This window comes from Mustela putorius, unplaced genomic scaffold (assembly GCF_011764305.1).
Source record: "Mustela putorius furo isolate JIRA1106 unplaced genomic scaffold, ASM1176430v1.1 tig00000721_pilon_pilon_pilon, whole genome shotgun sequence".
NCBI classification, from domain to species: domain Eukaryota; kingdom Metazoa; phylum Chordata; class Mammalia; order Carnivora; family Mustelidae; genus Mustela; species Mustela putorius.
This window is the reverse complement of record NW_025421456.1, coordinates 5,512,670-5,529,632: the sequence shown is the minus strand read 5'-3', so window position 1 is coordinate 5,529,632 and position 16,963 is coordinate 5,512,670. Positions and strand designations below refer to the sequence as shown.

Below are 16,963 nucleotides of genomic sequence, written 5' to 3'. Positions count from 1 at the left end.
CGACTGAGCCACCCAGGCACACCCCTCCGCAACTGGCTCAATCTTTAAAATGGATAAGATATTTCATTCCTTCATCCCACCTCCACATTGCCACCTAATTTCAAACACTATTGTTTCTTTCAAGGATTGTTGTCATGGTCTTTTAAACACCATCTCTACTTTTGCTCTTGTTCTTCAGCACACACTACCACAAAGCCAGATCTCTTCTCCACAAAGGCAGATCTTTCCAAAGTTCCCTATCATTCCCTGTTCAAAACCCTAATAAAGCTTCACCCCTCTTTATGAACAAAATTAAGGTTCTTTACCCTGCCCTAAAATGTTCATGTGATCTAGCTTCTACCAACCTCATCCTCCCAGACTTTCTCTTTTCACTCCAGTCCAGCCATCCATCCGGGACCTCCTGCTGTTCCTTGGGTGTGGTCAGTTGCTCCCTGTCTCAAGGCTAGTTCATCTGCAAGCAACATGATTTCCCTAAATCTTCCATTTCACTTTCCTGACTATAAAACCAAAAATAGTACCTCCAGTTCCTCACTCTTTTGCCACTTAACCTGCTCTACTTAACTTCATAGCATCTCATATCACTCCTGGTCTATTTATTACATTTTGTGTTTTGCCTCTCTTTGAGAACAGAAATCTTCAGTTTTCACCATTGTATTTCCAGTAGTCAGAAGAGCTGGAAGAGACTGCTGCACAAATATTTTCTGACAAACTAATATCAAGATATGTGTTATACATTAATTGTCCATAAAAGCATAAATCTCTCATCAACTGTACTCAGAATTCACTTATAAGGTCTATTAAATCAGCCTCATGGTTTGATTTTAATAAATGCAAAATGATAACTGGCAGGGATAATTGATAATATTATCATCTTCTGCCTAGAAAGCCTAATGAATTTTTTCTTATATCTTCTCCTACTTAGCAACTTAATTTAAACAATGGCTAAATTTAAGCCTATTTTCAAAAGATCAATATTGAAATTACTGATTCTAAGTTATCTGACTTCATTTAAACATATACTGAAACATTAATTTGTTTGGAAAAAAAAACAACAGTTAAACATTTTATTCATTAGGAGGATACAGTGAACAGCATATAAGAGAAGCTTTCTTAAAATAGTGTTTTTGGAAATCTATGTTATGTAGAGAGTAGGTTCTGCTTCATATACACAGTAGATGTGAGCAAGAACTCAGTTGAAAGGCAGAAATCCTTGCTACTCTTCTTGACTCTGTCACTCTTGGTCTTCAAGTTCTGGCAAACCGCCTATTTTTCCAGGCCTCAATTTTCTTATCTCAAATATAAGAAAATGGACTGAGTCATCTCCAAGAAGTCTTTTGGTTATAAAATTATCATTTTAGGGACGCCTGGGTGGCTCAGTTGGTTAAGCAGCTGCCTTCGGCTCAGGTCATGATCCCGGCCTCCTGGGATCGAGTCCCACATCGGGCTCCTTGCTCAGCAGGGAGCCTGCTTCTCTCTCTGCCTCTGCCTGCCACTCTGTCTGCCTGTGCTCACTCTCTCTCCCTCTGATAAATAAATAAAATCTTAAAAAAAAATTATCATTTTAGGTTAGGTTTCTCTAATCTGGAAGCTTTTCATAGGCAGTTCTCTTTCAAAATCCTTCCATATTACACACTGAATTGTAACTAACATTCCCCTATTGTTATATCTCCTTGTTTTACTGACTTCTCACACACTAATGCAGTTCCCTGAAACAGTAGTGGCAGATATTAATGATTCATAGATTCAAAATTTACAGGTGAAGGCAGAAGATCATTTTGAATTAAATATATTTGAGATATATATTTGAGAAAATATTTGAGATATATATATATCAAAGAGACCTGGAAATTTTCCATAACAAAACTCAAAGCAAGTGAACTTTTTCATATTACATTTATGTGAAGAGTAATGGACATTTATTATTAAGCCATGTGAAGCTAAATACCATATGTGTGATATTGTTTTTGTAGCTAAAAAGGTGCTCTGAGTATTTGAAAGATACGGAAGGCTCACCCTTTCTTATTTTGGGAAACCCACATACAAAAGAATTGCCAAATGGTAACACTTCAAAAGCACATGGTTTCTTCTTATCAGATTTTGAATTAGTGAATCAAATTAAGAAAGGTAGGTGGCAGAGCGCAGGGTAAGACAAGTCCTACCTAGAAACATCTGACAGATAACAGAATTGAATAAGATCCAGAAGGTTCAGGGAAAAGTCATGAGAACATAGTTCAAACCGTATTTTAACTATTTGAAACTGAATTAAAGCCATAAAATGCTTCAGTGGGTCCTTACATATGACTGCAATTTATCACATCACACTAAACACTCCAGAGCCTTAAACACTTGTGCTGTTTTTCAAAGAAGAGGTCAATTTGAATGACCACAGCCAATGTAGCAAAAACTTCTGGAATTTCAGCCATGAGTTTAAAAAGACTGACGCTTTTCTTTTGGTAGGTCCTTTGAAAAATCTGCAAGCAATAAATATACAAGAATAAACTAAAAATATGGTGAATAAGCATGAAATAATAGTTGCATGTTAAAATAACAGAATGGTGACTGCTTACTAATTATCATAATTTTTACTCATTAAATTAGTTTTTCATTCACCAAATTTTATTAAGTACTTTATGTCACAGGTTCTGTTCTGGGTGGTTCTGGCAATTCATTGCTTAACATGACTTGGAAAATTTCCATTCTACTGGAAGAAGGATAACTATTGATGGGGTGAACAAAATGGCACATACTCATGTATCATAGATAAGCATATTAGTTTCAGATAATAATTAATGTTAAGACAAAATCACAACAAGGTTAAGTGATAGTGACACTGGAGAAAGGAATTATATTAAATTGGTGATCAGATAAATTGTTTCTGAGAAATTGACATCTCACCTAGATGTAACAACAAAATGACCAAGATATGAATGTGTCTGACCTTTTTAAAAAAAAGAAAAAAGTAGCTTAGAGTAGAACACTCCAGATAAAGAGAAGTACATGTGCACAGGGAAAAAGATAGGACATGGTTGGCATTTTTAATAAATTAAAAGAGGTCAGATTAACTGACATTAAATTTGCAATAAAGGTTTGACAAGAACTCTCCAGAAGCAAGTCACCAGACTGGTAGCATTTGCTGATTTCTCAGGCCGATTTCAACCCATCAGCATGACAACACTGAATGCAGAGTTGGGAGGTGACCATGGTTGAGTCTGCCCAGGGCTAAGCGCCTGATGAAGGCGGCAGTGGGTCGGGAAGAATGAAGTCAGATAGGTGGACAGACGCCAGGTCATTTAATGTCATGGGTCAATGATGAGAAATTCAGGCTTTATTCTTAGAAACCACTGAAGGGTTTTTAAGCAAGCGATGGGGCATGATGATCTAATTTATAGTTTCAAAGTGCATGAGCTGCTTGTTAAAGAATGTACTTTGGGGAGCAAAGTTAGGCAGTTAAGGAGCTATTATATTAGCCCTGGCTTAGACCAAAGTGGTGGTAATGGACAGGAAGAAAAGTGGATACATTTAGGACATTTTTGGATGTATTTTAGGGCGGAGTCTACTTGTCAATGGACCTGTCCAACGTGGGATAGAGAGAAAGAGGAACAAGGAATGATAACAACAATTGGGAAACTGGATATGGAGCAATTTATGGAGAGGAGAGAGGTGGTCAGAATCAAAAAGCTTTATTTGGCTTTTCTGGGCTTGCAAATGTCCAGTAAACATGCTGACTAATAGTAAACACTAAAGTAAGTCATTTTCTTATTTATTTCTGCCAATAAGCTTTTCATGTAGAAATTAGCACATTCATTTTATTGATAGGAACACAAAGGTAAACCTATGCAAGCTTACATAGCTAGGAAATGGCAGAGGTGAGATTTGAACCCCAGTTTAACTACAAAACTATCGATTTACCTTTACTTCTGTTTTGCAAATTAATTCTCTGACTTAATGTTTTAAGTATATTGCTCTAGGTTCCCTGATAATTCTGTGAAACTTGCTATATATTAAAATTGTATTATTTTATTTATTGAACGTGTATGAAGGAAAACTCTTCTAAGGAAGGCTACTTGGGAATAGAATGCCAAACCATGTGAAGGGCAGTAACTGCTTTAGAGCTAGCTGCCATCTTAGAAGGAACCACATAGTGATGGGTTCTCTGTAGGACCTTCATTACTGTGAGGAGGAAAAATGGAAATTTTAGCTTCAAAAATTTGTACTTGAGAGGAACCTGGATGGCTCAATTCGTCAAGCATCTGTCTTCAGCTCAGGTCATGATCTCAGGGTCCTTGGATCAAGCCCTACATGGGCTCCCTCCTCAGCAGGGCATCAGCTTCTCCCTCTGCCTTAGCCTCTCCTCTCTGCTCATACTCTCTCTCTCTCTCAAACATATTAATAAAACCTTTTTTTAAAAAAAGTGCTTGGTACAGTACATATTTCTGGGAAAATAACAGGAAGGAATACAGAATGAAGGGGGATATTTACATTTTTAATTACAGTTAAAAATTATATATATAGTTTAATTATATATATAGTTTAATTATAGTTAAATACAATATTATTTTTATTAAGTTATAGTCTTAACCCATTCAACTACCATTTAATAATTTAATTCTATAGGAAAAAATGAGGCAAATTTATTACACTCTGTTCTGGTTTTGTTATTTAGCAATGTAACCTTCAGCTCCATGATAGTGTGGTTGTAGCTCATTTTAAGGAGTAGACAGGAGTAGTTAGAGAGTTTCCAGATGTGCTACTTTATAACTGTGCTGTCAGTAAATAAATATATAATGGGAGTGGAATGCTAATAGTTTCCCCCAAAAAATATTCAAAGATTTAAAGGTTTGCTGATAAAAATAAATAAATAAATATGAATAAATAAACCCTGCTTATTCAATTATTGCCATATTGCCAAAGTTGACCCATCTTTGGGTTGCCATCAGGTAAGAATTTTTAAAAAGCAAAGGAAAAGTGATTTGTGACCTAGAATAAAACTGTCAAACTTTTTTCTTATTTAGAATACCTTGATATTTTCCTGGTCCTTAGAACGCTGCAAATTTGAGAATAATGTGGCATCTGGGATCTAAAATCTGCCATATTTTTCTGAATTTTCTCATGTCACCTACCAATTTGACATCAAAGCAGTGAATCTGTATTTTAAATTCTGTGTCAGAAACTTCATTGTTGGAATACATGATTAAATGGCAGATTCTGAAGCCTGGTATCTCAAACTCACATTCTTCCATAAAAGTGGTTTATTTGTGATACCAAAAGTATGCAAATGACTAGAACATAAAATCATAATCACATATGAGCTCTTATGACTTTAAAATAATTTAGTCCTTTCCTATACAATTTCTGATTGTTTTCTACATAATCTATATATATATATTTTTTAAAGATATTATTTATTTATTTGACAGAGAGAAATTACAAGTACACTGAGAGGCAGGCAGAGAGAGAGAGAAGGAAGCAGGCTCCCTGCCGAGCAGAGAGCCCGATGCGGGACTCGATTCCAGGACCCTGAGATCATGACCTGAGCCGAAGGCAGCAGCCCAACCCACTGAGCCACCCAGGCGCCCCACTACATAATCTATATTAAGTGATCTTCAGATACCTAACTGAATACTCCTCCATTAGCCTCAGACACATCAGTCCATTGCAGAGCAGCTCCCAAAAATAGCAGGGGGGAAGCACTCTCATAAAAAAAAATCTATGCTTCGGGACAAAGTTAAATCAATTCTCTAATTTCTAGGGATGCCAAAACAATGGATCTCATTCATGGCTCCCATCATGCTCCCTAACACCATATTTAAGGGTCTGAATGACAAAATTTCAAATACCTTAATTTTACTGATAATCTGAATTTCTGTAATTCATAACTGTATTTCAGTATTGGGCAGAATCAACATACACCTGGTCTTCACATTTCTCATTTAATAGCAATAATCTTTCATAGAAATTAGAGTTATACTTCTATTATTTGTCCTTACATTAAGAATCCTAGGTGTCCCTATCTTTCCTCAGGCTCAAGGCTCGTGGCACCAGGAACTCACATAGTCTGGCTCCCTGGAACCAGCTCGATTCCTGCATAGTCTGCACATTTAGAACAACGTTCTATTGTATCTCCTCCTCGTCAAAGTTCCTCCTAACAGGGTCATTCACCCATGTCTATTAGAAGAAAACACTTTTAGCTCTATCATTTCAGGTTTTCTTTTTCTTTTTTCTTTTCTTTCTTTCTTTCTTTTTTGTTTTTCCCCCTAATGAAATGTCTCTTCCATATTGTCATTTTGGTCGAGAAAGAGAATTACAAGTAGTGGTTAAGTGTGCTGCTCAGTCCACAAAATCCTCCTTGACTATGATTTGGCTGAACTACAGTTTTAAAAATCTGTGGTCTCCTTGAATGGTGAAACACTTATTATATAATATAGTCATTGAAAGCTTGAAAAGAAGTCTCTGCTACAAATAAAAAAAACTTTTTAAAGTAGTAAAGTATAAAATGAGCCCTAATGTGAACTGCAATTTCTAAAAAATGTTTTTTAAACTAACACAACCATACAACTTTTAATAAGAATAGTTCTGCAATAAGGGACAAGGCAAATATTTCTAAGAACTTTAAAGTACTTAAAGTGTATGAATTACAATTCTTATTAAAATCATCATCTACACACTATGATAGACAGATTTAGTGATTTAACATAAGCTATATCAATCAAACCTTATAATAGACTACTTTATAGTTAATTATCCCCATGTTACTGAAGAAGGCACTGAGATTGAGAAGGATGATCGATCTTGCCTGAATCACAAAGAAAATTATGACAGAACCAGAATTCAAACAGAGATAAATTCAAATTAAAAGCTTTTATCATTATATCATATAGATTATTACTGGGCTTGCTTAGCAAATAAAATAATTTTGGAAATCGATATTACTTTTTTCAAATTTTACTTTACCTACACACTAGAAACACAGTGTACTCTGAACTTGAAAATCAGTTACACTGAATGAGGTCTGAACCATACTCTGCCACAAAGCTGTGTAATCCTGAGCAAATTATTTTTTTAAAGATTTTATTTATTTATTTGTCAAAGAGAGAGAGAGGCAGAGGGGAGGCAGATTCCCTGCTGAGCAAAGAGCCTGATGTGGGACTCTATCCCCAGACCCTGGGATCATGACCTAAGCCCAAGGCAGACACGTAACTGATTGACCACCCAGGAACCCCCTTAACAAATTAGTTAACCACTCTGAGCTTGGGTTTACTCTAAATAAACTAAAAAATAACACATTAAGTATTTGAGATGATAAAGAAAAGTGATGTGTAGAAATGAGTTAATGTCTATAAAAGCTGATATACTGCATGACATAGATGGCCATATATCAAAATAAAACAAACACAAAAACAAAAAACAACATTCCTTTCCTCTTTACAGTATCTTCAACCTCCTGACTGCATAGACACACAAAAATAATTTAAATTCTTAGAATTATGTGGTTGAAAACAGGCACTCTTGTCTACATGATTACATTCCTTCTCTCCTATGTCTTTTGACTTAGAATGTTCCAAAGTACAAATCTTCTGATGGAGAACTTGTGGGCTGTGCCTGTCCATCCCAAATCACCCTGCACTGCACCCCTAACTCTCACAATCACATCCTCCTTCCCACCTGGGGATGACCTCTGTGTAACACACCTCTGTGCAGCAAGTTTTATAATGACTGATGCTTTAGCCAACTAGATTTCTGGTCCTGGTTTACCTTCCCCCACTTCACCTCCACAAAAGCCATGTTTTCCTGCATGCCTAGAATTGGCCACCCATTTTCAGTACTAACCGGAGAGGGAAGCTAAGACTGGTATATTTTAGTAGCAAAACCTTGCTTCTAAATATCTGAATACCAGTTTCTACTCAGTTTTACCCTCCCTTCTTTCCAGGCAACTCTTGAAATACTGGATTGATATGAACAATGTGGTAGTGGCTGCATTTTTTTTTTATATACAGATGCTTCCTCTTTGTGCCTACTAACCATGAAGCATAAAATACTGACTACACACATAATAAACTTGGTTTAAGATCAACTTGGTTTAAGCATTATGTGGTTACCACACCATATTCTGTTCATCATTCCTCAGAATTTTATAGTTTACATAAAATGTAACATTCACACATATAAAAAAAAAAAGTACAGGGAATATTGTTCTCTCTGTAGGTATCAGATAATTATATTCCCAAAAGCAAATAGCAAATAATGTATGAGCCCCTCAATTAATAATCAACAACACTATCATTTGAATACTGAACATAAATCTATTATGACTTATAACCTCAAAATCTCTTGCTTTCTTATAAGTGATGAAATGAAACAATATATTGTATACTCCAGAATTGTATATATATAACAAAAATATTCATAAATCATATTCATCAAAAATATTTCAACAACAGTAAAAATAGCTCATTTGTAAACTCACAATGTTCTTCTGTATCAATATCCACACATCTACATAACTATATAAATACATATAATATTCATGAATACATACATGTATAAATACACACACAATTATACATAATTTTAAGCATTTAAAGTTCTAACAAATGTGTCGTGCCTTAAAACAACTTCAACAAATTTTTATACTATGTCAACATTATCAAATTCTTTAATACTTAAATAATAATATGACTATGTTTTTTAAAAATTTATGTATTTTTTTGAGGGGGAGGGCAGAGAGAGAGGGAGAAAGAAACCCAAGCAGACTCCATGCTGAGCATGGAGCCTGATGTGGAACTTGATCTTATGATCCCAAAAACAAGTTCCCCAAGTTGTGACTATTCTTATAAATGAATGTTTTATAGGACAATGTTTCATAATTCATTAATAATCCTGGAAATCAATGACTAATTAATCCATTCAATTAATCCTGGAAATCAATGACTAATAAATCCATTCAATTTATTCATCAGATAAGCAATACATGCTTTCTTCAAGGCCTAAAGATTTTGGACAAATTTTTAATTATTTCAATTTTGAATTAGAAGTTTCAGCATGCAGGGGAGCCCAGGTGGCTCAGAGGGTTAAGCCTCTGCCTTTGGCTCAGGTCATGATTCCAGGGTCCTGGGATCAAGCCCCATATCGGGGTCGCTGCTCGGCGGGAAGCCTGCTTCTCCCTCTCCCATTCCCCTTGCTTGTATTCCCTCTATCGCTGTGTCTCTCTCTGTCAAATAAATAAATAAAATCTTTGGAAAAAAAAGTTTCAGTATGCAAAACAAAATACTGATAAGTCATTTTAAATAGATTATATTTTGTACTACGTACTATGAAAATTTGCATAATTACTATTTCTAGACACTAAAAGCTAACTAACATATCTTGTTTTTCATTATTTCTAGTCCATTACACTACTAATTGAATGAGAATGTTGGGGTCTCATTGATATTCTTTTTTGGAGCTCTGTGGGGCTTCATCAAATGCCTATTATAGCTACTTACAAAACCTAGCGTACTAATGATGTAAAATTCTGTACTCACTCTATTATCTCTAGGATCAGTTAGAACCGTATGGATATTTCCAAATATTAAAATATTTAAAATGCTTTATAGCTCAAGTGATAGAGTATCAGGTCATCCTCAAAGATACTCAGATGCCTTTCCCAGCAAGGACACATCTTGTCTTACAGGAATAGAGTTCTGTACTCAAGCCCTTACCACTACTTATTTATACACAAATTTGACAAAGTGATATACATGCTATAAATCATATAAATATAATCAGAGTTCCAAGGATTAGCACAATTCAACAAATATTTAATTTCATGGTAGACAAATAAACTCTTATCATATTGTGAATAGATTCTTCACAACCAGATAAGATTTACCTGAATCTGTAGCTGTGATCATCAAGACAAAGTGCTCCTTTGTTTCGCGATCCAAACTCTGTATTACTCGAAGCTCTCCACTAGCTGAGAGAGTAAAAGCATTGTCTTCATTACCACCAAACAGAACATACGAGAGTTTGCTATTAGAACCTTGATCATCATCTCTTGCCAGTACCTATAAAAGAGAATAAGATATCCCAGGAATGTGAGTAAAACTAATACCAGGTCTACCACAAAGTAAAATGTACCATTAAAAATAATGAGGTCGTCGCCTAAAAAGGCTCCAAAGACACTCTTTAAAGCTTCAAGTAAGAAATAAAAATGGTACAGGGTAAATATGTGTTATTTATGTAAAAATATGAATAAAATCAAAGCATAGTATTTTTGGAAGGTTTCCACAGAAATTTTTGATAGCAGTTTCACCTAGGTAGTTGGATTTGTAAAAAGGGATGTGAGAACAAGGTTTGGAATAAAGTTTTCAAGCTTTTGCATAATTTTATTTTCTCACTATGTTTAGATATTATGGTCATACTTAAACAAAATTCAAAATACACGAATATGAAAATGTGTGCAACATGAGTACACACAGAAGAACATAGTTGAAATACACCATTTCAAACTATCAGGAAATCAGTAGGTTCTTAAGTATAATTTTCATAAACTTTTTCAAAATTTTCTGTATCTGCAGTTAAGCACTTATAAAAAGAATGAAGTAGTGGTAAATGTAGGAGAGGGAGGACTTTTAAATTAGATGTCTTATAGTGAACATAATATTTGTTTAACTGAAATATACTGACCTGAAGAATTGTTCTGGGCAGTGTCCCTAAATTCTCAGGAACATTTACAGAATATGGAGATAACTCAAACATGGGAACAAAATCATTAATATCCAGTAGAACAATGCTGACAGTGGAGGTGTCAGTTCTGGGAGTACTGCCCCGATCTGTTGCCTGAACAGTTAAAGAGTAAGTGGGAGTTTTTTCTCTATCCAAAGGCTTAGCCACAGTGATGGCACCTGTTACAGAGTCGATCCGAAATTCCTGATTGGCATTACCATCAACAATGCCATAGCGAACCTGTCCATTTGTACCTTCATCTCCATCTGTTGCATACACTTGTATTATATCTGTTCCAGTAAGTGTGTTCTCATTAATCTCCACTTTATACAAGGCCTGCACAAAAACAGGGCTGTTATCATTGATGTCAAGTACCATAACTACAACCTCTGTAGATGAAGAGATAGCTGGTTGACCTTTGTCTGTAGCCACCACTGTCAGAGTGTAATTAGAAACCTCTTCTCTATCCAGTTCTCCAGTGAGTCTCACTTCACCATCAATGGTCCCGATACTGAACTTGTTTCCCAAAGGGTTCAGTAAGGTGTACTCAATGTAGCTGTTGGGGCCGCTGTCTGGGTCTGTTGCTTGAGCTTTGAAAACAATAGTATCAATAGGTGTGTTTTCTGGAATGTAGGTCAATTTAGGGGAAAGAAATGCTGGTGGGTTATCATTTACATCCAACAAAATAATGGAGACGTGGGCAGTGCTTGTGAATCTGGAGGCTGGAAGCTGTGGCAAGTCATGCACCTGAACAACCAGGTTGTAGAAGGACTGACTTTCCCGATCCAAACTCTTAAGGACTTTCAGGACACCATTCTTGTCAACTGTAAACTGACCAAGGCTATCACCTGAAGCAATGCTATAAGCCAACTGGGAGTTGATCCCTGAAATGGAAGGGAAAAAAATTAAATATTCTTGAATGTATGCTTGACTAAATATTCTTGAATGTATGATTATAGACAAGGTACACAAAAAATTCTGACATAAAACTTTGCATATTTGATATATGATGCCCGAAACACACCTTATGGATGATTTAGCTGCAGTAAATTTTTTTGTAAGTCATACATACACATAATGCCTTGCCTGCTAACTTTTGATGTGAAAAGATGTTTATAACCAGTGAACAAATGATGTATATACTACTTGCTATTTACTACAATGTTGAAAAGTTAAATTACAGAAATAGAGAGGAGAAAAATATTCCAGGGAGTGGATATTTTTCTATACATTTCCTTATTTCTGTCACAGAGTTCCTGAGGGTTCAACATTAATAGTGCCACACTCGATACTGTTAGCCAAACATTTAGAACTTCAGTAATTTATTGAGGCTGACATCAATTTTCAGAGAAGGGTAATAAAATTTTCTGATGTATGGCATTAGTCATGGATAGTTTAAGTCTACTTTTAAATTTCTTGTCAGAACCAATAAATACTTTTAATTCTTATTAAGCATCTGGCTAATGACCTTTGTGAAAATAATTCTCTCTCAAATTTTATTATGTACATTTAATGTGTTTTAAAAGTATTCTTTGAAGGAAATGTTAGCAGTAAAATTATACATAAAAGGCTGCAAATATAAATGCTCACACTTTTATTGAGCTATATTTAGATACTACTTTATCTATTTTTCCTAGAAATATGTGCCACTTTTTAATTGTAAAATATATATATATATAATTTCTCATTTCAAAAAATGAGTGGAGAATATTCTAAAAAAAAGAATGGCAAGTTGATTGGCCAATCATTTTTACTAAATAATTTAAAAGTCAATAACAGATAAGCAATGAAAACAGAAAGAAAACTGATTTCCAATCCCAAAATAGTGTTTTCTTCACTTGTGCATAATGCAATGTACATTTTTATATCTTTTCCTAAAGATGTTGGGACACTGTTAGGATACTATAAGTGTGCTAAAAAATATATGGTACCTCTAGTAATTCTTAATAAAGATTTTATACTCTGAGATTTTATGCTAGGGATAATCTGTTGAGTTACATTAATTGCTTACAAATAGCCCCTGTATTTCTGAAGTTAATTTAAACTATTCAGGCATCAGGGACGCCTGGCTGGCTCAGTTAGTAAAGCATGCAAATCTTGCTTATGGATTTGTGAGTTAGAGCCGAACTCTGAGTGTAAAAATTACTTAAAAATAAAATCTTTAAAAAAAATTTTTATGTAAATTATTTAGGTGTCAGAAACGATGTCTGCTCTGTGCCAAGAGTTTTCTAGACCAATTTAATCACTCTTTTTCTTTTTTTTTTCTTGCAAAATACCCTTTCTCAGGATTCTATGACTACTTGAGTTAGCTTTTACCTTTTCTTGAAACTTGTCAGATTCCTTACACAGGCAAATTTGAGTAGATTAATGGGATTTTCTTTTCTGGCAGGTAAGTCTTGCCTGTTCTTTTTTTTTTTTTTTAATGCTAGAAGTATTCTTTTCTTATGATTTTATGGTCTCCATCTAATATTCTTTGTCTATATGTTGATACAGAGAAGAAATATTTATGAAAATAACTTTCAGACACTAGTTTTTTTCACAAAAATTTCTAAAATAAACAAGGATTGAGTAGATCTTTGAAAAGGTTGGATTTTCCCCCTTGTTATGGCTTGTGGCTTTTAATCTTTATAGTTTATATAAAACTATTCACAAGTGAACAAAGCAGTGTGAAGTTCAGGATAATTAGGACTCTGAAGATCAGGAAAAATATGAATAAATAAAGCTAATGGAGGACACAGGTCAATTTATCAGCAGGAGATTAAAGAGGATTTTAAGATCTGGATTGAGCAAGGTCAATAGCCAACTTCAACCCTTGACTTAAAATTCCACAGAAATGAGGGAAGAAAAAATTCCATCATCTGGTGCAAAGGAAAGTTCCATCAACTGGTGCAATTAATGAAAATTTTATATAGATGATATATAGGGATACATATATCCCTAGAAATAAATTTAATTTAAATTTATACTTTATATACATTTTAAGTCAAATTACTAAGGAAATTTTCTGCATTTTTTACGGCTAAATCCATCAGCAAATATTGAATTCCTATTCTTGGAGGCACAAATTCAGATCTAATTATTACTGAGAAAAAGTTATGAAAACATCTGGATAAAACAATACCAGAAAGAGGAGATATAAAATTTAGTTCTATGAAAGCATATAAAATCTTTCATTCCCAAGATCAAAAGTAATTAGAAAAACTGACAAAAATTGCACATGGTTACAAAGTGATAGCCTAGCATTCTACATAAATCACTTGGAATGCAAGCAATTAAAGCAAGGATCTGAACACCCTCCATCCATAGTGTTTGCTACTTCCTGAGTAAACAACTAAATTTCAGAGGCAAAAAGAGAACATGATACCAAGACTTTATAGCCTCCTTGTAAACAGCAGAGCCACCTCTTTTTTAAGGGAAAAAGTTTGGTAGGATAGGTGGGTGGGATAAGTAATAAGTATTAAACTTTAAAAGGAATTGTGGAAAAGGAAAAAAATTAATTTTATATTCAAATTCCAAATGGCAGATATAGATATTAGACACCATTACAATAAACCGCAAAAACAATCATCTTTGAGAAAATAAACAAAAAATATAACAACTCTTGCACAAAATACTGCCACACCATCAAAGAAACAGCTCTCATCTCAGGAACTTCATGAATCCTTACTTTTGCAATTACAGGCCACAAAAGCCACTTATATTTACTTTACTGTAAAGAAAAGGACTTTTTGTTTCTGACTAATCTAAGTGACTTTGGGCATGTGCTATACAGCTAGAAAAGAGATGTGGATAGATAGAAACTCAAAATTCTCCCTAAACATTTGTAGTATCCAAAAAAATAGAGATGTCGGAACTTTTGTCTTTCTCTGCTCTTTGCATCAAATATTCGAATCATGAAACAGGACCTACAGTATTTTAAAATTCTGTAATCTACCCATAAGCATTGGGATTTGAGTTTAGTGGTGTTTTATAGCCCACCATGTATTTAAACTTAAAACTTTTCATACTTCTAACCATTTGTGTTCAATGTTCTGAAAGTGGTTTAGTCACATGATTCCCTCTGGCAGTTTTATTGTGTGTGTGTGTATGTGTGTGTGGTTGTGTTGGGTTTTTTGGGTTTTTTTGTTGTTGTTTTTTTTTAATTTCAGTCTCAGGAATAATTTAGTTCCAGGAAATATAGCACATAACTATAGGTATATAGTTTTGTTATGAAATGTGTGTATTTATTCACAGTCTGTAAACATTGTCTAATTATGCTACTATGAGCTAGCATTTGTCAACTTATCACACAGCTGTAACCCAGGGAATTGCTTCAGCCAGCATTCATCTTTATGAAGCACTTCCACCAAGGTCATCAAGTCATTGGAATATGAAACTCCTTTCATTTGAATGACCTGCAATTGTACCAAGCATGGACAGGTGTATTTATTCAGCATCATTACCATTGCAGTATTCTCAGAACATCTATGACTCCCCGTATTTGAAGAGTGTATGAATTTATTTCTAGTAAAATGTAATAATTATAAAACCACAATATTTCCATGAAGTTCAGTTTATAGTAGTTTGCCTCACTATAATATTTTTTATACTTTGTACAGGAAAGCCTTGGGATTAATACATACACTATTTGTCTTGTGAAAATAGTTAAGATATTTGACCTATTCTTATTAAAAGATTCTGTAAGCTCAGGTTTGGTGTTGAACACTGAAAGAATCTAAATATAGGGAACAGAAAGTAATAACTTTATTTTTATATAAAATTTCTTCAGATGATAATATTCCCTCAGAAAGAACCTTTTGATCAGAGATTAAGATGAATTTTCTATTTTAAAAAATCGTCTAAATATTACTGTTTGTGAAATACTTTGAGAACTATTCAGTGTGACAAACTTGGCAACTTTAAACAAACAAGGTTATCCCTGTACAGTCTTATCATTATCCTTGAAATTCAGAATGAATAGGAACCATGTCCTATATTTTAGGTCAAGGTACAGGAAATTACACTGATAAAAGTATTCAAAACTAAAACAATGGAAAAATGTAGCTTGACACTTTTTACCCAAGACAAACACAATTAAAGGAAAAAAAATGCATGAAAAGTAAGTAGAAGTCAATGGTTAACGCATGTCTGTGTGTAGGTGCTTGTGGAATATTCCAGCAGATTTTCATAAAGAGTTTCTTATTTGCTATTTTTCAGTTCCCAATAATTGAAGGTATGAGGATAAATGAAGTTTGGTCCAGAGGAGCACACGATCCTACAAAACAATTGTGTCTCTCTAATGCAGAATAAATAAATTACAAAGAAACATGGCAGAAATTCTTCACTACAGAAAACTCGGGATGAGTCACAAGGACAAATAAGATATTCATATCCAGGGAGCAGATAAACTAATTAAGGTTGTAATAGAGAATCCAACTCCCAAAATAGAGATTAAGCTCAATTGTATACAAAGTCTAATTGAGCTGGGCTGGGCTGATGTACGTGAAACAGGGTGAGCAATGATCTTGGGCCAAGACTGGTTATACACTAAATGTGCCACAAATTAAGCAACAGTAGTTGCTTATCAGTAGGAGTATCACAGATACTTCTATTTTTTTATATATTCCTGTGACCAGCATTAACTACGTAAACGTAAAAAAGGAAAACTTCAACATGCACTTAATGAATTCGGAAGAAAGTATTTCCAATTCTGTGAATTGAAACATGTGTAAAATACTGTGCTTTTTGCCTCTCATATCTTTCTCAGGGACACTTGTAGACAATCCTGAAAGGAAACTAAGTATAGAAGAGAATGTTGAGATAGGATGGTATTCCAAAATTACTTTAATCATTCACCCAAGTCAGTAAGAATCAGGAAATTCTAAATTAAGGTTGATAGCCTATGTCACTAGGCATATCCTTGGGCTAGAAACCTATTTCCTCTTTAAAGTTTTGTCACTTGTTTTCTCAAGCGATAGACATTTAACTCTTCCAATAAAAGGGGAAACAAGGTATTAACTTTCCAAACAGTTCAGTTAAAGACTGATAATTTGCACAATGTTATCTCTAGTGCTGTATTATCCAATATGTGTATTTACAAATACATCTCAGAAGAAAGGCCAGGAGAGTTATATTGTATTTTATTTTATTCTATTTTTTGAGTTATATTTTAAAAGAAAGTTTGTCAAATGCTTTTGCAATAAATAAAATCAAACACATATGAAGTCTAGATTTAAGTAAAAATCTCAACTTGATTATATAGCATAAAGAGATCTGAGAC

The 16,963-nt window shown here is 34.3% G+C and overlaps 1 protein-coding gene across 1 annotated transcript in view; it reads right to left on the bottom strand.

Annotated features, from left to right (window-relative positions):
* FAT4 (FAT atypical cadherin 4) overlaps positions 1-16,963 on the bottom strand; it is a 179,044-nt gene that overhangs the window by 66,242 nt on the left and 95,839 nt on the right. Inside the window, exons 6-7 of the mRNA XM_004747947.3 lie at positions 10,666-11,588; positions 9,869-10,043 (exon numbers count right to left, since the gene is read on the bottom strand). Coding sequence (XP_004748004.2) covers positions 9,869-10,043; positions 10,666-11,588 — 1,098 coding nt within the window. The remainder of the gene's footprint in view (positions 1-9,868; positions 10,044-10,665; positions 11,589-16,963) is intronic.